This window comes from Thunnus maccoyii, chromosome 2 (assembly GCF_910596095.1).
Source record: "Thunnus maccoyii chromosome 2, fThuMac1.1, whole genome shotgun sequence".
In the NCBI taxonomy this organism is placed as follows: domain Eukaryota; kingdom Metazoa; phylum Chordata; class Actinopteri; order Scombriformes; family Scombridae; genus Thunnus; species Thunnus maccoyii.
In genome coordinates this window covers 35765392-35789073 of record NC_056534.1, presented here as the reverse complement: position 1 = coordinate 35789073, position 23682 = coordinate 35765392, and the positions used below count along the sequence as shown (strand labels likewise).

Genomic DNA, 23682 nt, shown 5'->3' with positions numbered 1-23682 from the left:
GAATAGCGTGGAAATGAACAGTCCACGTGTCAGTGGCCAAACATGAGATCAAGAGTTGGAACAACAGCGAGGTTAGCAGCCATGGATTAACGAAGGGAAGGGGTCGCCCTTGATGTCAGGGTTGGAGGGGCCTGAGGGCAAGACACACACGCACGCACAGGCAGAGGGGAGGGGGATGGAGCAAAAGGAGGGGGGGGGGGGGGGACACACATCAGCGAGGTTTGGATTCTAGTGAAAATTAGCAGATTTTTCTGTTTTTCTTTCCTAAGACACAGGTCATGTTTGTGTTCCTCTGGGGAAATGATTTACATCAACAGAATTTCTGTGATAGCATGGCACACTAAAAAAAATATCGATGTGTCTGTTTTTTTTTTCATGGGTGTTGTGCAGGAGATCAAAGGGGGCATTTGCGTTTTTTCTTCTTCTTTTTTTTTTTTTTTTTTTTGCAGCGCCCCAGGCTCGCTCAGTCTTTACGTCACCAAGCCCAGATGGGGACCCTGAAAAGCTTCTCTACAACCAATGAAAAACTATTTTGTAAATCAGACACATTGGGCATTGAGTTTTGCATGCAAACCACGGCTACAACGTTCAAAACATGGAGGGGCAAAGAGGACGTGGGTTCATGTTGGATGACTGGAGGTGGTGTTTGTGTGTGTGTGTGGATAGGGGTCAGAGGAGGGGAAACAATAGCGCTGCCTGTTTCTGTAGACGGGGAGAGCTCGAAGAGGATCCGTTCAGACAATACAATACTTGTGCTCGGTGATATTGGTCAAGGAGAGACATAAACATACACGCTCGAAACTGTGCGTATACGTCTGTCACATGGCAGGCTCAGTGACGCACATACAGCAACCTGAGGTGGAATGTAAGCATGGGTTACAACATGCAAGTAGACATGCTAAACAGTTTTCTCAGAAACACAAATAGCCTCCTGTATATTCAGCCTGCTGTCATATACGGAGCGACAGCCAATCCGGTTTGTTTTGCTTTGTCAGAGACCTTCACAATGTCCTTCCATTAAGTAAGTGTGTGTGTGTGTGGTGAGAGGGGAAAAAAAACCTCCCACTTTAGTATCACACTGCTGTAGTCCTGCATGACTCACACCTTTTACAGTTTGGTCTGACCGCAGTGACACAGCTGAATAGCCTTCTGTGTTGTTGAGACCTCTGAAGCATCTCTTCTTTTGTGCTGCAGGCACTTAGGAGCTGATGCTCAAGAAGATGGTTTCAAGGCACTTGTGGCTTTTCTAAATGTGACTCTCTAAAGGATAAGGCTGGCAGTTTATTATATTGTTCTTATTGTCAGCAAATCTCATGTGCAGAGCCAAACCAACAATGAACTCATCCTACTTACAAGTATTGTGTGTGTGTATCCAAAGCCTGATATATCATATTCCTCTGCCATAGACCTCCGTTGTTGTCCAAAAACTATTAAAGACACGTCAGTTAGCCACACTGCTGCACTGAAGATTACGGTTATAGTAGTTTGTTTAGAAACGGCTCCAAAGAGTAATAACAGAGATAAGATTGTAACTTTCAGGAGAGAGGTTACTTGTACAGCAGACGCCACTGCGCATGCATAATGCAGTCCTGTTTACAGAGCTTCACTAGCTTGCTGTGCTACATAACACAACCTCTTGACTTTGTACTGAAGTTCTTTGACAAATTTACAATGTAGCACAAAGTCAAGAGGTTGTGATATGTAGCACAGCAAGCTAGCAAAGCTCTGTAAACGGAACTGCTTTCCTGCACATTCACAGCAGCGTCTCTGGAGCCGTTTTTTAAACAAACTACTGTAACCGTAGCCTTCAGAGACTAAGAAACATGTCACCCAGTGCAGCGGTGTGACTCACTGATGTGTTTTTAATAGTGTTTGGACAACCATAGATGTCTAGGGCACCAAGGAATACCATATAAAAGGCTTTGGATGTGGTAAGTAGGATGAATTTATTGTCGGTTTGGCTCTGCACATGAGATTTGTTGACAACAAGAAAAATATAGAAAATTACCAGCCTTGTCCTTTAAGCAAGTATCTGTTTACTCTAATGACCTTAAAAAGTCCATAATGTCTTTTCTGGTATTGTATCTAAAGTGTAGTGGTTGTTTTTTTTGTTTGCTGTGTCTTTGTTCCATTTTGTAATTAATTTGTGGTTGTTGTTCAAAACCTGCAATGCTGTGAGCATAAATGTGGTTGTTAACTCTCACAGTTAACAATAGTGAAGGTAGCTAGTCTGGAAGTTGATGTTCTTAGAAAACATTTTGCTGTAAATTGAAGCTCTCGGTAGTTTTTTTTTTTCTCCCAGGCCAAGTAGTACCACCAGCACCACCTTCAGCGAGCTCCATAAATAAAGCTGTTAGTTTGATAGAGGCTATTACATTATTAATTTTTAATGATATGATATAAGGTAAAGGTGAAAAGGGTGAGCTCAGACTTGTTGGGAGTGATATTTTATTTCATCTGGACTCAAATGACGCCTCACAGAACTTACAAGCGTTCTTCTTTTTTTTTTGTGGAAGTATTGTGAGGATGAGACAAAATTTCAAGCTCTCGCAAGCAATGCCAGGGATGGTAGAATTCACATGACTTAATAATTGTACAGTCTTCTGCACCGTCCTATTGAACCATTACTGACAATTACATCATTCTCACTCAAAGAAGATGACTGTGGTACCTGAGTTAAAAAAAAAAATCACTCTCTCAGCCTAAATCTCAGTGTGGAGCTGCAGTAGACTCCCCTCTACGGTAATTTAAGCTCAGAGGATCTGACCAAATGAAAATCTGGTGAAGAGATTTGTGCATTTTCTCTGAAATTCAAACTCTTGTCATAAAGCAGCAGTGAGTGAGCACTCTGTCCAGGGAGAGCCAGTACAAATAACATAAGATTATTATTCCCCCTCTTGTGTCTTTGGTGTAAAGCATCACAGACTGACCCTGATTTATTCAACTTTACTGTCTGCTCACTGGTAGGGATGTCAACCATTAACCGTTAATCAGTTAACAAATAAAACAAAGTTAATAAAACTGTTAATCGGTTAAATGCAGAGAATATTTTTGACCGGTTACACATGTGGGTCTATAGGTTAATTTCCTAAAAGGCTCCGACACTGACAGGAATGCCAACCCACAGACACAAAGAGATGTGACCTTTTTACCAACCCGCACATTGGCTAGCAGCTAGTTAGCATGGCTAGCATCATTAGCATAGCTGTGCTGTGCCATGTGTAGCCCATAGACTGTGCTAAAAATAAGGTGTCACTGTGGTGTCTCTGGTTTAACAGCACCGTGCTGGGCAGGTGACAGGTGTGTTTACGGTCTTTGTGTGCCCCGAAGAACTTCACGGTGCAGATATACAGTCACACAGCTGACCGGCTGTTAGCTAGTGCTACAGTCTATCTGTAATAACAATGTAGTTGTTTATTAGGTCGTCACCCAGGCCACCCCCGCCCATGATATTTATATAGGAAAATTTGCATTTTGCATTTGCAAAAATGACATACCCAAAAGCATGTTTATGTAAATATTGTGATTAAAATGATAACTAATGCTGTACTTGAACAAATGACAACAGAAAAGATGTGCTATGGACTTTTAAGTAAGTCCAAGTTAATTTGTATTTTGTTGATGTCTCTCAAAATAAAGGTATGTGCATTTACACTGAATACTAACGTGAATGAAGTGTAACGTGAATTAAATCATAGACTTGTACAAAGAATTAAACGTAAAATCTTGATTTTAATTACAACTACAGAAGTAAAAGCAAAGTCTGTCCATTTGCATTGGTAATTCTTGTTGTGAATGAAATCATTGACTTGATCATAGAGAATTAAACATACATGAGGTCCTCTGACATCTGTTATCAACCCAATAGAACATAAATATATAATATTGCTGCAAGCAGCAATTAATGGGGGCCAAACAAAATGGCAACAATTTGTGCCTTGTGAAGAGAGGCATTTGTTTGCAAATGACTGTAGACATGACTGTAGATCAATCAGGGCATGAGATATGGCTGTTCAAAGTTTGGGTTTTCAATTGATCATTGTAGCACCCCCTGTCAACCAGTCAGTGTAATTTTTTATTATTGTCTGGTCTGACAAAAGTACTGCCATACTGCAAAGTTTTGTAAACTTCGACTGGGCGGTTTGGGCAATTTTGCCTCATTTGCAAAAGGCAACAGAAGAAAAAATATAATAATAGGAATCTCCAAATACAATAGGGTCCATTCGCAGGTTTGGTGCTTATTTATACACTTATGGGGCATTAGCATCAGTGTCAGTGGTGTGTACAGTGTTGGATGGTATGTATAAAGGTGCTACAGCTACAGACAATGCAGCAGGGAGCTGAGATGGAAAAGTATCATCTAAATAAATGACCCAAAAACGTGAAGGCGTTCATCGTTTAGCTCAACTAGGCTCTGACAGGTTTGTTTCCTGTCCACCACATCCCATTTCTTTTGATGCACATGGCAAATGGCAATGTTGTTTAGCCAGGTCTGCATCATTGTTGTTCTCAGCCATGTCTTCAGATGTCTCAGGACACTGAAACTTTGCTCGGCCTCCGCTGAGGAGGCAGGAACAACCATCAGCAGCCTCAAAACGACCTCAACTTGCTTGAAAAGACGTCGCACCTCTGGCATCATTTCTCAGAAAACGTCTGCTACCTCTAAGGAAGTTGTACACATAGTTGGCCTGGAACATTTTCATCTGCACATCTAAAGGCATGTGCATTCATCTCTGGGTATTCATCTATGACTACATCAATCTTCCCAGAGATGAGTACGTCCTCTAATTTTTGCAGCCTTTGAAGCCTGTCCTGGCTGAAATGCTCAGTACTGCATTTTGTAGTACTCTTGGGCAGTAGAATGACGATGTGATGTGGCTGGACCAGTGAAGCACTTCAGAGGCATCGGTACATGAGGCATTGTGATGGGCTGCAGATTTAGAGATGTTACAACCTGAGATGCTCTGGAGCGCAGCCGGTCAAAGTGCTCTTCAGATCTTTTAGCCTGGATGCCTCTTGTCACATGCTCTACAGCAGCCAGCATCACTGATGTCGTTTGGCATCTCTGCTGCAGAGAAATGTTAAGCTCCTCCAACACAGCCATTACATCTTCTGCCAGAATGATGCCGAGAATGGTATTTCCCCTCAAAAAGCTGCCATGATGGCCACTTGCTTTTGCAGACATTTCCATCGTGGTGGATTAAGACATTTCCTCTGTGGCTGTGAGCACACATTCATATTGAGTGAGGACAGAACGCATGGCTGGCGATGTCTACCTGGAGGGGCAGAGAGGCTTTAGAGACGTTTGCGGAGATGTGTGATCTGACTTCCCTGTAGTGGTGAAGATGGCCTTGAACTTCCTGGACTGATTGAATAAAAGGCTCGACTCATGCACTAACTGCATTGCCTCTCATAACAGGGGGAGGATACACAGGTGGCTTGGGTATCCGTTGCAAGAGGCTGCTCTTTCTTGAGATGAGATTGCACACCTCGCCTCCTACCAGACATATCGGCTGCCCCATCGTACATTTGACCTTGTAGTTGTGATAGTGGGAGATTGAGGCGAATTACAACATCTTTAGCGACACTAGCTATGTTTCTGTCAACAAAGCACAGAGAGAGGGACTCTTGCCCAACTTCTGCTGTGTCCTGTGTCCCATCAATTATAAGGGAATACTGAATTAGCAGTGGCAATGATTTGATCTCCTTTGTAATTTCATGTACAATTGTGTTACTAGAGATTTTAAGGGCCTCGTTTTGAATTGTGTAGCTGGTGAAATTACTGTGCCGCTGAAACCAGCTCATAAGTTCATCATCACCCTCTGCCTTGTAGTTAATCAACTGGTGGAAATTGCCCTCTTTGTTGTCATGCCCCCTTAAAACATTTGCCCTGCCTTGCCAAGCACATCACTGAGACACACACACACACACACACACACACACACACACACACACACACACACACACACACACACACACACACACAGTCTTTAATAGATTATTTCTGGCCACATGTTGCTGCTTTTGTAACTGAGAGGAAAAGTTGAGAACTGACAGGCTGTTTGCAGTGCAAATGTGTTGTTATCACTGCTGAATGATAATCACGGTCTTCATGTTGAGAGAACCTTTTGGAGTGCTTTTTTCCAGTTGCTATTCCTGTTTTTAATAAAGCTCCATCAGCCTTACTGGCTAAAGAGGATTTCTGATCATCACAATATCTGGCACAGTACAAACACACCACCCTTCAACGAGGGACTGTAATGAAGCCATTTGTACTGTGTAAACCAACTGTCCTGAAATTTGAGTGTCTTTTTTGTCTCAATGAAGTGGGTACTGGGCTGGTGTGGGCAGGTACCAAGCTCCTCCATGCACTGATCTAAACCTGCTCTCTCTGCCTGGTTCTGTCTCTGTATCCCTGTCGGTCTCCTGAAATATACATAGTAGTGTTGAAATAACTGCATCTTTTCACCAATGAATCAATGACTGTAGTTACATGGACTCCAATACTCCGATCTTAATCCCGTCAGATTATGGGGGTGGATTAGAACTTTGGAGAGCTGATTCTGAGCTTCTTTAGTGAACATTAATAGCAGCAACAAAATCAGACACCAGCTCACTATGAGCACAACCAAGTGTACAATTGGGGGGGGGGGTGACAAAGCATGGTTCCTCCCTTGTTTATCAGATTAAGTTGAGTAGATCACTACAGTGTCTTGGAAAGTCTATTCTATCATTATTAGCTTATTTTAGGTAGAACTGGTTTGTTTTAAGAGAGGACGTTTATTCAAATCAGTCTTTGGACTGAGTCTTTTTTTTTTTTTTTTTTTACAAATGCCAATGGTTTCATTGGCTTGTTAATGGCTCTTTTGATTGGGCTGCTTGCTGTGCATGAATGTGGTCCTTGTCTCTTTCCCATGTAGTGTTTTCCCTGTTTAGACTGTTATTATGCTCATCTCCTCTCCCACAGGCTGTTTTTTTGCTTCAAAAACTATCATACAGGCTATTGTATGTTTCCCTTCACTTGATACACTGCCGAAATCAATTCTTCACTGCGTTGTGTTTGAAGTTTATAATACAAGGACAGTTTGATATGATGAGTGTGCTGACTATGACTACACTACTGTCTGGTGTGTGTGTATGTGTGTATTTCTCTCTTCTGTATGTACATAGCCCCTACATTTGAGGAATTTCCACATTTGTCCTGGGTTATTATCAGCTCATTGTCAGCTACACTAGGTGTGTGTGTGTGTGTGTACAGAAGTCATTTCCACAGGGCTGCTCCAGTAAAAGAGCTGCATCCATAACGCAGAGGAGGAGCCAGGGGATTGTGGACTGTAGCTCCACATTTTGTTCCCCATAACGAAGCAGCGGCTTGGCCTCTGGCTCATTTTGTCCACTGACCAGTGTCAGCTCCTCCTCGTTCGCCTCTCTGATTGCTAGCTGCAGCACAGAGAGAGAAACAAGCAGAGTTTGCTTGTGTATATAGTATGTGAGTGTAAGTCTTCATCTTTATGTCTTTCTCTGTAAAGAAGCTCTAATAGCTGCCATACGCAGCCAAGATCTGGGATGTTTGTTTTCCTGTGGCATCTGCAAAATCTGTCCCTTCATATTCATCTGTCAATCTTTATAGATGTATTCTAATGATGGATATGATGAGGAAAAGCAAAGCGCAGGATCTGGATGTGCAGTCTAACACAAATGCTTGTCCCTTGTACGCCCTTGATAACTGGAATTAACCAAGCAAGTTTGGAACATACAAACACACATACAACTTTATTTTTGTATTTTTGTATCTAACAAGAATATATTCACAATGCCTGCGGCCCAAACAGTACAGTTGCATCAATTTTCCAGTGGCTGAAAAAGCTTTTTTGTTGGTGTGAGATCAGGCCTGGGTTTCCATCAGAAGGACAATTAAAAGCTTCTAGTTTCAGCTCTTTAGAAGCTCTGTAGCACAACTGCCTTATTTCTCTGAATTCACTCAATTATTCATCAGATTTTCTTAACCAGGCAGGTTTTAATAAATTCTCCAGCTGTTTATACTCATCTCTGAGTGCTTGTTAATGTCTCAGGAGGTGTGACCATGGCTCAGTCCTTTTGAAAGCTGTACAGTCTGATATTAATTGAGCAACAGGGTATCAGGTCATTAGTGATAACCACTCAGTGTGATAGTGATACTGCTGACAGGTAGGCTCTCTCACTCTTGTGATGGGTATCTCTGTACAAATCAAATTTATAGATCAGAACAGTTTATTTACATCAGTAGCATGGTTTGTTGTGAGATGTTCCTGTGCAACTGTCTGTCTTAGTGTGAAGGAAAACAGCTCTCTGATAGCAGAGTCTGTTTGCAGTGATTGGCCATGATGCTCTCAGTCAGGATGATGTCATTACAGTGACTAAGATCTGCTCCGTCACAGCAGTTACTTGAGCCAGGATGTGGAGGGGCATTATTGGCATCTCAATGTGGATCAGACCAATATGACTTGAGCTTACTTGTGTCCTTTCCATTTAGCCAAACATGACATGTCACATCTTTTGCTCCTGCTAATTTAGATAAGTGCTCAAAATAGAAGTGCAAAGAATTTGCATGACCATGAAGTCTCCTTCATTTCTTCATTTGTTTGATTTTCTTGACACTCAGTCGGCAGTTTATTAGGTATATCTAGTTATTGCTAAACAACATCCCTGAAATAAATCCCACCTTCTTGAAGGTTATAATGTCAAGTTTTTGTTAAAACTATTTTTGGAGAAGTGTTGTTTCAACTGTGTGGTCACTTTGGAGGCTGTAGTTTGTGTTGCTGTTTAATTGTTTAGCATTATACTTGGAGATGTTTCTAATGGTTAGTCAGTAGTATTTTGACAAGCGGTTAATGTGTAATTCATTTCCCAAGCAAAAATGCCAAACATTTGATGGTTCCAAATGTGAGACTTCTTTTCTTTTCTTGGTCTTACATCATAGTAAATTTAATATTTTGGGGTTTTGGACTGTTGGTTGGACAAAAGGAGACATTCAATGACGTTACCTTGTGCTCTAGAATATTGTGATAGACGTTTTTTTTCTCTTTCAGTGTACATATGGGCACCTGATTGTTTTTTTTTTTAAGACAGTCTTGAAAAATTATGAACCCATCCTTTAACAAGGAAGGAGACATTGTGCAATTTAAGGACATATTTGTAACATCAGTTTTGGTGATGACAGGTTATCTGCAGCTCAGTTTCATTTTCTTTAATTATCTGTCTTCTGTATCATGACAGGTTTGAAGACCTCTGATCATATTGGCTCCGCGGCCAGCCGGGTGGCCAGTCAGGTGACAGCCAAGCACACTGAGGAGGGAGACCAACAGTGAGACTGTGAGAGCCTCTTATCACACCCACACTGCTTCACCCATCCCACTCCATCACCGCCGCCATGTCTATACCCAGCGGCAGCCCAGAGAGAGAGGGCTCTGGTGGGGCTCCCCCTCAGCTAGAGTACCCTTCTTCCCCTTCCGGCATGGACCCAGACCCCCCGTCGACGGGCAGCCCAGTGCTCAGCCCGGACTCATCTTCCCATGATGCAGTGCTGTCAGCACCAGCGGCTTCCCCGGCAGACTCCGAGAACCTGAGTCCTGATGAACTGGAGCTGCTGGCCAAACTGGAGGAGCAGAACAGGTGAGATCAGGAGCCGTTCTTATTGTGTTTAAATATAGAGTGGAGTGAAATTTATGTGTGTATGGAGTGAAAACAGTTATTACAGTCGTTCAGTAGCAGGTTCAACTAGTTAATACTGAAGCAATGGGTAATGTAGACTTCCTGATAATTTACTGCTAAACGCCTCCCTCGAACAGCAGTATCCATTTGTAGCTTTGCAGCGTAAGTTAGGCATGGCAGACCTGTCAAGCTTTGGATTTTTCCAAGTTCTTTTTTTTTCTTTTACCCTCCCAAAAACAAAAAAGTGTAAGGAAAACTATATGTAAGATACCTAATATAGAATTGTCAGCATGTCTGGCTAACTAGGTACCTACATAACATACAGTAACTGTCACTTTCAAAGTGGAGCACACCATTAACTCACTGCATTAGTTTTTCAAGTTAGAGGTTACAATATGGGAACGTTTACTCTGCAGCAACCACAGCCAGCATTACCAAACATTACATTTAATCAATCAATCAATCAATCAATTTTTATTTATATAGCGCCATATCACAACAGAAGTCATCTCAAGGCACTTTTCACATAGAGCAGGTCAAGACCGTACTCTTTAATATACAGAGACCCAACAATTCCCCCATGAGCAAGCACTTGGCGACAGCGGTAAGGAAAAACTCCCCTTTAACGGGTAGAAACCTCAAGCAGACCCCGGCTCTTGGTGGGCGGCCATCTGCTTTGACCGGTTGGGTTGAGAGAGAGAAAGAGAGAGGGAAAGGGGGAGGGGGGACAGAAGAAAAAAATCACAACAACAACAACAACAACAAGCACAAGCAGCAACAGCCAGGGAAGGATGCCATCAGGACTGTGAAGGACCGTGAAGGTTCGGCCCGGGACTCAGGTTTTCCTGTGAGACGAGAAAGCACAAAAAACTCCGGGGAAGAAGCAAAGTTAGTGACATGCATTGATGTTACATGAATGCATACAGATGGAGAGGAGGAGAGAGGAGCTCAGTGCATCATGGGAAGTCCCCCAGCAGTCTAGGCCTATAGCAGCATAACTAAGGGCTGATCCAAGGCGAGCCTGGTCGGCCCTAACTATAAGCTTTATAAGCTTTTAACAAATACATCAGTTAGTCCTCATCCTAAAAGCCATTCAGCAAGTCGAAACTTCTGTTGAAAATACAAACAAGTATGAAAGCTAAGTAGCTACAACTAACTAGCTCAAAAACTAACTAAGTTAGCTCTGAACTACAATACAGGAACAATGCTGTTTCTTCATTTTCTCAGATTCTTTTGCCGAGGACATTCAGCTTTAGTTCATGTTCAAGACCGTTTTGCAGGGTCCTGATTTTTAAAAGAAGTCAGCTGAAACCATTAAAAAGTCAGCAGGAGACATTTTCAACAAACTCACAGCTAATGTTAGCTTAATTAGCTAGCTAGCTACAGTCACTGCAGCTGGCAAACTTGACAGTCGTCTGTTAGAAATGAGAAGCCTGCCTTTAGTCCGTTTCTGTATAAAATCACAGACCAATTGTTGTAAAAATTACTAAGAATTTGAATTGCATTATGTGCTAAGAATGGAAACCATAGCAACAGCAATTAAGGGGGGAGACTCTTAGAAAATGGTCAGGTTTGACTAAACTAATCAGTTTGTCACCTCGGTGTAGGTGTATCCGGTAAGACAGGGTGAGTAAGCAGTCTTCAAAATAAATTAATCATTTAACCAAAGAACCAACAATGGACAATAAAAAGTCTAAACTGTGGATAGTTGATGTTTTAAGTAAAATCTCTTGATCAACCAAGAAAACAAACTCAAGAATATAGATGACAGAATGGACAAATAGGTCAAATTAAAAGTATAACTTACTTAAACTTGATTTCAGCTGCAGAAGCTGAGGTGCAGAAAAATAATGAGGGTTCAAGGTAGTTTTAAAACAGCAACTAATTAATGAGACAGTCTAATATGGGAGATAATTAGAACCTAATGACAGGGGATAAAAAATAAGATGTCTAGAGGCCATTTTTAAAATGACAGCAGTGGTACAGATTATCAGCAAACAAACATAGTCGTTCATTCTCCTGAAACTTCCTCATTTCACACAGTAAAATTAAAGTGTGTGCATACAGAGAACATTCTCTTCAATAAAAGCCAAATATTATGTTGTACATAGCCACCTCTGATAGTATCGACCTTGATGAAACAAGATCTTGCCAAACACCCAGAAGCATACTAAGCTGAAGACAGAAGTCTGTCCTTTACAAGCTACACAAGAGCAAGAGCACAAGGAAATATCAGTGATGTTAAAGCGATACTCCAACCTAAATCTAACTTAGGCCTATATTGTGAAGATACAAGGTGTGTATGCAGCAGTCCAGTGCAAAAGGGATTTGTGTAAAATGACCACAAGCCAATGTCAAGTTGAGCCAGATTCACAAATCTGCATGCCCTATATTTGGAAGAAGTACACTGGATAACAAAAAAAATGGGTATTTAGGTTAGTGTTTTAGAAAACAGTGAATAGGTGACATTTAAAAATACATTCCTGTAAAGGCAAAAATCACTAAACCAGGCCGAGCAGTTAAGAAATTGAATCGAAACTGAGGGCAAGACACCAACAAATACAGTTCATTGTTTTATATATATCAGTATTTAATATATACCACATATCACTGTGATACCATGATGTTGTAAGAAACTGAAGTTAATTGAGATGTACCATTTTTGAAATTTCCAGCATGACTTGTTGCTGTCCAACATGGTGAACCAGACAATCTAACAAATATATTATAATCAATGTTAATCCTTGAAGAAGGTCTTCCGGTTATTGCCGGCCCCCATACTAAACTGATTAGCCCCCGTCACATGATCAGAACATATGAGGGGACACTGATAACAGCGCGGTCACAATAGCTCCACTGTCCATCGGGAGACCACCACAGGGTGGTCTCGGCACCCTGGATGCTACAGTATGTCCTTTCAGACAGCTCATTATTGAATCAGTACAGGATCTGTTTCCTCAGGGATGATGTCTGAAAATGAATCACCTGGTTTCAGTCAGGTTTTTAAAAATGACTTTTCTGTTCAAGGGTAAGTTTTAATCCCTGTGTTAGGTAAGATTTAATCCCACGCAACACGGAGCAGCAGATTTTCCATGGCAAATAACTGTAATTACAAATTTGTTAAACATGTTCACCTGACAAGAAACACATTTAGTTCTGATTTGACTTGATTAGGCTCAACAGAGAGCCGTAGGACGAGTAAATCACTTTTAAAAGAATAACAGCAGCACTTGAGATATTTGAAGTGCAAAGAGCCAAACACTGTATTAAGAGTACAGAGTGACTAAAAAGAATCAGACATGTGGGGTCAAGTGGGACCAAACCAGACACCCTCTGGGTAAGAAGCGGTCTTTTTAATCACATCATGTTTGCTTCCTGTCATCTTGCAGCCCCAATAACTCCGAGGGATACAAGGAAAAAAAAATTAAAGCTCCTGATTATTTTTTTGAGAAATACAACATATGACGTCCAAAGTCTAGTCTAGTACACTCTGTGGACTTTGATTGTGAGAAGAATCACTCTGTGATTATGTGTTGAAAGCCAACACTTTTAAAATTTAAAAAAAATGACATGAAGGGACTAGTGAACCAGGATAAAATGTGGCCAATCTCAATATTCGTATATATTATTGTTTTTAATATTTAAGCAACATCTAATTCTTGAATTTTCCTTCACAGAAAGGAAGTATATTTTATTTGATTTAGTTGAGGTAGGTTGGCAGTTTGGCATATGAAAGGCATAATAGATAGCTAAAGTCAGTCTCACTCGCTGGTAACCGAATTAAAGGCCAACTGACCCCCCAAACATGTTCATTTGTCTAGAGTCAGTCCATACTTGTGTACAGGGGTTTGTTTTCTTTTTCATCATTTTAAAAATGTCACAGTTATACAGTAACCCTCATAGGTCTGCCTCTGATTCTGTAGTTTAAAGGAGTGACCCCTGAGGCTTCTGGTGCTTCTACGAGGTTGTGCACAAACCGCACTGATCCTCTCAATGTCACCGCCTGCTTCAATGTCAAATCTGTCTGCATCTTAGCTTCACTGTCACTCTCCAATGTGTACTATTTTGTACAAGAAATAATAATTCTGAATTTAAGCTTTCTATCCTCATAAACTGTCTGTTAACACAGGTTGCTGGAGGCCGATTCCAAATCCATGCGCTCGATGAGCGGCTCACGGCGCAACAGCGGCTCCTCGCTGGTGTCGAGCTCCTCGGCCTCGTCGAACCTGTCGCACCTGGAGGAGGATACCTGGATCCTGTGGGGCCGCATCGTCAACGAGTGGGAAGAGTGGCGACGCAAGAAGGACAAACTCCTGAAGGTGGGTGGATGAGGGATAGTTGACTAAAGCTGTTTCATGTAGCATTTTCATAAGAATGGCTTACCGCCTTGTTAATTTAGAAGAAAAAAAAAAAAGTATTTAAAAATGACAGCATCATTAAGAAGATTATCAGCCTCCTCGTGTTATTTCTGCACCTGGCGGGTTAATAGATTGCTTCACAGAATGAAACAGACATTAGGCGCTGTAAATCCTCCTGGCTCATTGCACCTTTATGTAGGGGCTGCTTGTTCTGCCACATCCACACACACAGACTTTGTCACTGTTCTGTTTTTTTTTTTTTCATAAAGTCAAAGTGTGTGTCCTTTTTAGCTGTTTGCCTGTATGTGTCAGAAACAAGCTCAGTGTTGTTGTCTGACACCGTGTCTTGACAGCAAGCGTAATGTGAGCAGCACATCAGCAGAGCAGCAGTCCGTGTTTCCACATCGGAGGCGTTCAGGCGCAGTGTTGAGCGTAGGTCACCTACGTGTTGGATGCGCTCAGAGCCCAAAACACAGTGACTGTAGTTACGTGTTCAAAACAGAGGAAAATAGACTTGAAGCTTAAATAAGCACTCTGCCGTTACACCCTTGAGACGCAGCTGAGACACGGAGCTGGTGCAGACAGTTGTGTAGATCACACTGACTATGTTTACATACACCAAATATTTCAGTTTTTGCCCTAATTCCAAAAAAGACAACATTTCTACTAAGCTATTTACATCTCTAATGAAGATGAATATTCCACTAATATTCCTGTTTACATGCGGAGGGTTTTCAGGGTTTCCCTCTGCTCCGGTGGGAACAGGAATCACAGGATCTCCGCAGGCAGTGAAGTAAACCACTGAGGTGAAAAACATTAGTGAGCTGCTGCCTGATATTTATAATTTATATTGATATGACTGATATTATAAATTTATAGTTCGAGGCACATCCAGTACCCGGGTTGTCCCATGACGTTTACTACACCGCTGAGTGTTTTTGGTGCGTCACACTGAGTCGTCACCATCAGTCAGGATAATAACCAATCCCATCTGTCCCAGTCATTGGAGAAGGTGCACTCTGTTCTCCCAGCCCGCACTGAACAGCTCTCCGCTCTCCTCTCATTCCTCTCCTCCGTCTGCTTTCCTGCTCCAGCATATGTCCTTCTGCCTGCTCAGAGGTAAACAGGCAAGAGGGCCGTGTGTAGACACGGGGTAACTTACATTGTCCTACAAGTGAAATACGTCGGTGAAGAATGAACCGCATGAACCTAAAGAAAGCGGTGACCTATAAACGAGTCGCTACAGTACAACTGACAGATCTCCTCTAGGTGATCTATCGGCATGAATCTGCTTCCACGTGTCAACACAATAGTTTGATACGATGACACCATCACGTTTAAATTGCACTGCACCAATACGCCTATCTCTGTCCTTCTCTGTCTCTCTCCTCCGTCTTTCTTTGCCTCTGTCTGTGTCCTCTGTGGCGAAGAGACAAAACCCAGGGGAAGAGAAGATGGATGAGAGAAGAGACAGCAAAATGAGTCAGGGCAAAACGGGAGAGCAGACAAACACAGAAAAATGATGTTGAGTGCCTGAAAACTGAACAGGCGTAGAAGAAAAGACAGAGTTTGGCATTAATAATCGGCTTTTTATAAAAAAACATTAGATGAGGAATTATTGTGAAGAGAGATATATCATAATGTACTGAGTGGTTTTAATTACGGCTGTGTATATATATACATTCATCATTCCATAATTGATTCCTTATCTCTCATCTACCTGCACTTTGCTCTTTGAGAGATGCTTAAAACTGCATCACTACATAAAGAAGCGAGGTATTAATCATGAGTCCTCTTTAATGTCTCTCTCTCTCTCTCTCTCTTTACCCTCTTTACCCTCCAGGAGTTGATAAGGAAGGGCATCCCTCATCATTTCCGGGCCATCGTGTGGCAGCTGCTGGGTAACGCTACCGACATGCCGGTGAAGAACCAGTACTCCGAGCTACTGAAGATGTCCTCCCCCTGCGAGAAGCTCATCCGCAGAGACATCGCCCGCACCTACCCCGAGCACGAGTTCTTCAAAGGTCAGGACAGCCTGGGGCAGGAAGTCCTCTTCAACGTCATGAAGGTGAGCGCTGCAGCATTTCAGTATCCCGACCTCAAAGCCTGAACTGCTTACAGTTTATTTAACATTGATGAAAAGGTGAGACTTCTGTCTTTTGGAATAAATGTCTTTGTTGACACATATACCTATGTTTAGCTGTAGGTCATTCGGTTGCTGCTAGAGGCTCAGATAAAGTTTATATTGTGCCAAATCAAGCATTTTTCTGCTGCTTTTCCTCTGATATTGGACATGTGGGGGAACCTTGAGATCTGGTGTAACAGTACAGTGGGGGGAAAATTACTCACCTTAAAATAACTCTTAAATTGGTTTGTACTGTGAGCTCCGGGGGACTTGTCTTCTTTGTAGACAGGCTATGTGATCAGCTGACCTTCTTTTAAGCACTCATTTCTTGCTGTGGCTCTGGGCTGTGCTGCATTTCAATTAACCAGATAACTTCAACAACACATCATGTACATCATCATGCTCCTCATACTAGCAGCAGGACCAGTGTGGTGGAGCTAAAAGTTCCCAGAGTCCAAAGTTATGTCTCCATACTGCAGAACAACAACATTCAAGATGTTCAGTTCACAGTGATTTAATACGAAGCAGCAGCAAATCAAACCAGCATTGTTGCTTGATAATGGACTGAAATGATTTAAGTGTTAAATTGTTTGTTTCAGCACCACAGACAAGTGCTACGCAGCATTTATTTTAAAAAATCAATCGAATCAGAGTGACATCTAGAAATATTTCTTCCTGCAGTCATTCAGACAAAGATGCAGCGAACTGGAAAGATTTGAATGTCGATATTTTTCACTTGCTAGGCTAAGTTTTGCCTTCACGGTGTAAGTTTGTTCATGAAACAAGGCAATGTGGAAATCATGGTAACAATCTTGTTAGCTGTCCACACATCAGTGGAGCTCCCCGGTAGCTCAGGCTGCTCAGGGACTGAAGGGACCTCTGGTGACTTGTTGATCCTGTTGCTCACAGTCTGAACGTTGGACCAGGATTACAGATGTCATGTGTGCTGCTTTCTATAAATATGGAGCATAACGAATCTAATTTGTGTGTGTTTTTTCAGGCCTACTCTCTGGTGGATCGAGAGGTGGGCTACTGCCAAGGCAGCGCATTCATCGTCGGTCTGCTGCTTATGCAGGTAATGATCAAATATTTCAGCAAAATGATCCATAATGAGGATACAATGTGTCACTGTGGGAGCTGTGAGGCTCGTTGTAATCAGCCCCGCTAGATTTCTCTAATTAAAGCAACCAAAACCAGCTGATTATGTGCCAAGTTTTTTGAAAAATTACAAGGCAGTTAAGTTATCTGTAGAGGTTTTCAGTGAAATATGGGAGTCATTGTTTATAACTAACGAGGGAACTTTGCCTCTCACCTCATCACCAGATGCCTGAGGAGGAGGCGTTTTGTGTGTTTGTGCGTCTGATGCAGGAGTACCGTCTGAGAGAGCTCTTCAAACCCAGCATGGCTGAGCTGGGCCTCTGCATCTATCAGTTTGAGTATCTGCTACAGGTAGAGTCTGCAGTTTAACGTTCATCCACAGAGGGGCAGCAAATCTTCTGTTTTTATATCTCCTGCACATCACTTTCTCTTTTGACATTCTCTTTTGAGCTCTTTTCTCTTTTTTTTTTAGGAGCAACTTCCAGAGTTGAACGTCCATTTCCGCTCCCAGAGTTTCCACACATCCATGTACGCCTCATCCTGGTTCCTCACCCTCTTCCTCACCTTTCTCCCTCTGCCTGTCGCCACGCGTATCTTTGATATTTTCATGTATGAGGTAGGACACATTTTAAGCATGTTAAGTATGTCATTTCAATTACCTGGAAATGTACTTGACATGTTTGACTTTGTATATTCAGTTTAGTAATCTGGTATTTCATCTTGCTAAGCGCATATTATAAAATATGTGACCTCTCTGTAGGGCCTAGAGATTATCTTCCGTGTGGGTTTGGCCATCCTGCAGTACAACCAGACTGACCTCATTCAGCTGGACATGGAGGGCATGTCGCAGGTAAGCAGCTGCAGGTTTGCACAGCTTGCCGAAGAAATGAGTTTCATGTACAGGTTCAGTTATCACAGACTTCACCTTTCTCACGCTAGCTTCCTGAACTACAGATCTGAACTACAGATCTGCTGTGATAAGAAAGGTGCTGGTGGGTCACGTTGATTCAAAACAAAAACAGAAACCAGGGCACGATTAATATGAACTGAAACTCTGGCATGGTGTGATATTTTTTTTTTTTTATACACTGCCTACATAAAGCTCTCTTTCCAAAACAAAACTGTCAGATCTATCTTTCATAATTTGGATGATGTTAACAATAAGGCACACTGAGAAAAACACATTTGTTGCTAATTAGTAAAACAGGTGAATTGTATTGTATTGTGATCTTTAATTAGAGACAAAACTGTTTTTGTATCCATCAGCATTCATGAAGTCTTTCAGGTTGTTATAAACTCTTTACAGCCTTTTCTGATTTCTTTTCTGTCATGATATTGGGATACTATGCAGTATAAAGCAGAGCTGTAACTAGCTATTATCATTATTATTATTATTATTATCATTATCATTATTATTATTGTCAATTATTCTCTTGATTATTCAATACATCATTTGACTTCAAAATGTCAGAAATAGTGAAAAATGCCCAGTGTGCAGTGTGGCATCTTCAGATTCCTTCCAAAACCCAAAGATATTCAGATTATTATCATATATGACAAAGAAAAGCAGCAAATCCTCACATTTGAGAAGCTGAAATCAGATAATTTTGGCATTTTGTTTTGAAAAATGACAAAAAATTAAGTCTCAACATAAAATAAATATATCAAAATATAAAATAAATATCCAATATTTATAAAATTCTTTCACAGCGATGCAGTGAATTATGGGTCTGAGTGATTTTATGTGTTTTTTCATGTGATTCATTTTGGAAATTAAAGGCAGGTTATTGTCTGTGAATTACAGAATATCACAACCGACACAGCTCTAAAAAATGCAGCAGCTGCCGGCTCCCCTACAAGGCCGATGTAGCTCCTCGGCTGCTCTTCTTCACTCTTCTAAAAATGTGTCGGTGTGCTGCCTCATTAAATATTAATGAGCATCTTTGTCTGTCTCAAGCTCTCTTAATCTCGTGTGTGTTTCCCCTCCGGGTCCACCAGCATTTCCAGAAGGTGATTCCCCACCAGTTTGACAGCTGCCCCGACAAGCTGATCCTCAGGGCCTACCAGGTCAAATACAACCCCAAGAGGATGAAGAAGTAAGAGCGCTCATTACTCAACTAACAACTAGTGAGACTCAAGCTGGTGGGGCTTCATGTGACCCAGTAGGATTTGTATTTCTGTCTTACTAATGCTCAGGTTTTTACCCTGAAGCACACTCATATCCGCTGTTTTGTTACCTAAGTCTTGTTAAGTAGAGCCAGGAAGAAGCACTTTGCTGTTTTTTGCTCTTTTGAGCACAGCAACCAAGAGATGATGTTCTTTTTATTAAAAAGATAATTTAAATGTGAAGGTAGTATGGTGTAATCCGGTGTTGTTTGTATTTATTTTTCATCAGACTTGAGAAAGAATATACCACCATCAAGAACAAAGAAATGGAGGAGCAAATTGAGATCAAGGTGTGTGTGTTTTATGTATTTGTATGTATTTATTATGTGGGTGTTTAACACTCTAAAAAGAGTGCTCTGAATCCCTCTCCTCTTACTCTCCTTCCTCAGAGGTTACGCACAGAAAACAGGCTGCTGAAGCAGAGGATTGAGACTCTGGAGAAGGTAAGAGATGGGCTTCGACTGCAGTTTATCTAAATGCTAATATAAATCAACTTAATGCAGCATCATTGAGACGAAACAGCAAGATTGCTCAGTGAAGGACTCTTCACATTTTTAATCAGATCTAGTTAAACACCGAAACAAGATAAAGCTACGGGTTTCTGTTCACTTTCTGTTGTTGGGTTTTCTTCTGATTAGTGTGTTTGTAGTGAGTGTGTGTGTGTGTGTGTGTGTATGTGTGTGTGTGTGTGTGCAAGCAAGGATTTTTCCCCCTCTGCCGCTCCAGCACTCTGCTATTGATTGAGAGAGACTGCAGTTTTTAATCGTCTCCTCCTCTCTGAAATATTATTTTCTGAGTGATCTCACTGCTGCCTCTTTTTTTCTTCACAAACACGTCTAGTCTTCTCTACATTTCTTTATTGAAATTATTGGTTTCCTCAACCTGTGATCCCATTTCTTTCTTTTCCTTGAATTTCCTCTTGGGTTTTGTTGTGGTTTATCCTTCCTGGTATCCCGCTGTCTTTCACTCTTTTCATCTCTTTTTTTTTCATCCTCTTGTTCCTCTCCTTCATTGCGCTGTAGGAGAGCGCTGCTCTGGCAGACAGACTGATACAGGTAGAGTACTGTGAACCACCTTCCTTCCTGAACTCGCTGTCCTCTGCCCTACTCACACCTCCCTCTTCCTCCTCCTACTCCTCTTTCTGCTCTCTTGCACTGCTTCTTTCGCTCCCCTTGACAGTAACCAGCCAAAAGTGCATGAAAGAATATTGTTTATGATGTATGTCAGTTCAAGACTGTCCTGTAATCCCTGAATGCATGTATTTAGTCATGATGGAAATTCTAATGAGTTGTACAATCCCTGCATGTGGCATGTAAAAGTTTATTATTATTATTACTATTATACATTTTTATTATATGTATATGTAGTTTACCAAAGTAGGAATTAAATATTGTATATAGTCAGACATATTGAAATTAAGAAGACTGATTCTACTCTCATGTCTGTACGCTAAATATGAAGCTACCATAAGGAGATGGTTAGCTTAGCTAGCATAAAGACTGGAAACAACAGGAAACAGCTAGCTTGGTTCTGTCCAGAGGTAACAAAATGCACCTTCCAGCACCTCTAAAGCTCACTCATTAACTCAGTGACAGTTATTGTATGACTTAAACAAGAGATATAACATGTTAATTAGTGATTTTGTTTGCTTCAGAAAGAGACAAGCTAACTGTTTCCAGCTAAGCTAACTAGCTACTGGTTGTAGCTACATATTTACTGGACGATACAGAGTGGGAGTGGTATCTTCTCTGCAAGAAAGCAGATAATATAATTCCCAAAATGTCAAACTATTCCTTTTAAAGGACCAGTGTGTAGTATTTAGAGGGATCTATTGGCAGATATGGAATACAAAATTCAAGTATTGTTGTGTTTTTGTTACCTTAGAATGAGCCCTTTATATCTACATAGGGAGCAGTTCCCCTTCCACAGAGGACACCATGTTGAACCACCATGTTTCTACAGTAGCCCAGAACAGACCAACCAAACACTGGCTCTAGAAAGGGCCTTCACACTTGGAAGGGGAGGGGGAACGGTGTTCAGCTGGTTGCGATCTGCAACCTCACCAATAGATGCCGCTCAATCCTACACACTGGTCCTTTAAGACAACCATGTAACATGTAGCAAAGTTCCCCTCAAGTATTATGTTTTATTCCCTAAATACAAGCCCCAAATGACCCTTTGCCCCACATTGGTATATACAGTAGTCTGCATGTTTAAGTTTAAACTCCCCTGCTGAACTTGACCCCCCTCCTGCTCTGGCCTGCCGTTGCAGGGTCAGGTGACGAGGGCGCAGGAAGCAGAGGAGAACTACGTGATCAAACGGGAGCTGGCGGTGGTGAGGCAGCAGTGCAACGCAGCCAGCGAGAGCCTTGAGAAAGCGCAGGACACCATCAGAGAACTGCAGCAACAGAAGGTGAACACAAAGACACAGAAACACAGAAACACAGCGTTAGCAACACAAAGGATGACTGGCAGCTCTCTCATTTATGATAAACAAGGGATGTATGTTGTTAGATTATCTGTCAAGGCTGATGGGCAATGGTTGGTGAGGCCAATATATCTCTAAAACTTATTTAAAAAAGTCTTCATTGTGTGAAATTTCTCCTTAAGATGTCAAGCATTTGCACAGCATACAGTTGGTCTTAGGTCAGATTTAGAGCTACAAGCATTTGACTTGAATGAACTAATTGCAACACAGATTGTCTTAGGAGTTCAGTGGAAATTGGTTGACATTTAATTATGTGCAACACAAGCCACCGAAATATGAGACCAGTTTTGCAACCCAACCGCAGGGAAGGTCTGTTTATCTTGACAACATCAGATTGTTATTTTGAGCATGTTTAGGTGATTTTTATTAGGTTGCATCACATGATGTGTGACACACATCAGCGGAATTGACTCATTTACAACATTTACTTTCTAAAACGGTCTGTTAAATTAGTTTTTCCATCGCTTCTGAAAAGAAAAATCATAAACTTAATTCATATACAACACATTACTTTACGTTACCATTTAATATGTCATGTAAAGAGTCTTTGAGTATCTTTTGATTAATAAAAATGTATTATTATTAGTAGTAGAAGTTATAAAAGTAGCTTTACAGAAGGAGATAAAATACTGAAAAAAATAGAAGAGATGCACTCAAACTGCACAAACCACAAAATATAAAGTTTTCACAACAAGAAAATGTCAGAGAAAACAAGTAAGATGATTTCGGATGCAGTTTGTCATAAATGATTGTATTTCTGTGTCATGAAGGCAACTACAGATGCCTGCTGTAGCACAGTAATACAGCATGAAAATGGAAATTTACTCCATTACTAACCTGTGTTCTTAATAGCTTCTTTTCTGTCTTATTACCCTGCCAGCAATGTAAAGATGAGCCTACACTTCATGCTCTGCTGGTTCAATTTACATGTGAGAGACGTGTTATTCGGGGGAAATGTGAAAAAATACATATTGGAGAACTGCTTTGACTTATTATCAAAATATTCCTGTAATATTGTCATAGGAACGTATGTGTGGTAACGTGTAGTTAATTCTACTTAATATCATCACTGTTTGATTGATGTAATAGTGCATCCTTCTGCTTTTATTGTATTTTTTCCAACTCTGTTCCTCCTCCACATTAGTCAAACTTCCTCTCAGAAGAATATTCAAAGAAACCCAAGTAAGGAATTACACACCCAGGGTGACAATACAGTCCCGAGCAGCTCCGGCCCTAACGGGACATTTTGTTCACACGTGTGTGTGAAAATCAGAGAAAATGGAGCCCCGAGTAATTATTCATCCATCAAACCAGTTTACTGCAATCAGTAGTTGAAGTCTCTGCGTTTATTGACTTGAGACTGAGTTTGGTTTTGATCTTTTCTCTCCTTCATTATCATTTTTACTCCATTCGATGAACAAAGAAGCGAGTCACGCGGTTGTGTTTCCATATGATGCAATGAGAGACTTACGGAAATGAGTGATTTACTCATGAACTAACCCTGCAGTTCAGCGAAGTTCAGCACCCCCCAAGACCAATCCAGTTTTACAGTCTGTTAGTATTTTGGACGGTCTGAACTCCAGCACACTGAATTTAAAATGAAGCCCTTAAACACTCGTAAAACTGAAAGTCTAAACTTGAACATGATAGTCACAGTTTCATTTGAAACTTAATGTGCTGCAAAGGAGAGACAAAAAAACTGCCCGAAGAAGACGAGGAGGTTGAAAAAGATACCAACCATTTTTTCCTCTGCACGG

General features: G+C 41.3%; 1 protein-coding gene across 4 annotated transcripts in view; it reads left to right on the top strand.

The window, feature by feature from the left end:
* Positions 1–23682, top strand: part of evi5l (ecotropic viral integration site 5 like) — a 40088-nt gene that overhangs the window by 5690 nt on the left and 10716 nt on the right. The window contains exons 1-12 of one of the 4 annotated variants that reach the window (XM_042427198.1): positions 1868–1931; positions 9256–9651; positions 13820–14009; positions 15892–16116; positions 17174–17248; positions 17497–17622; positions 17744–17887; positions 18032–18121; positions 19270–19367; positions 19667–19727; positions 19827–19880; positions 21710–21850. In XM_042427198.1, coding sequence (XP_042283132.1) covers positions 9410–9651; positions 13820–14009; positions 15892–16116; positions 17174–17248; positions 17497–17622; positions 17744–17887; positions 18032–18121; positions 19270–19367; positions 19667–19727; positions 19827–19880; positions 21710–21850 — 1446 coding nt within the window. In that variant the 5' untranslated portion in view covers positions 1868–1931; positions 9256–9409. Of the gene's footprint in view, positions 1–1867; positions 1932–2722; positions 2964–9121; positions 9652–13819; positions 14010–15891; positions 16117–17173; positions 17249–17496; positions 17623–17743; positions 17888–18031; positions 18122–19269; positions 19368–19666; positions 19728–19826; positions 19881–21709; positions 21851–23682 lie in introns of those variants that run through there. The other 3 variants (XM_042427207.1, XM_042427181.1, XM_042427189.1) reach the window with 3 other exon arrangements.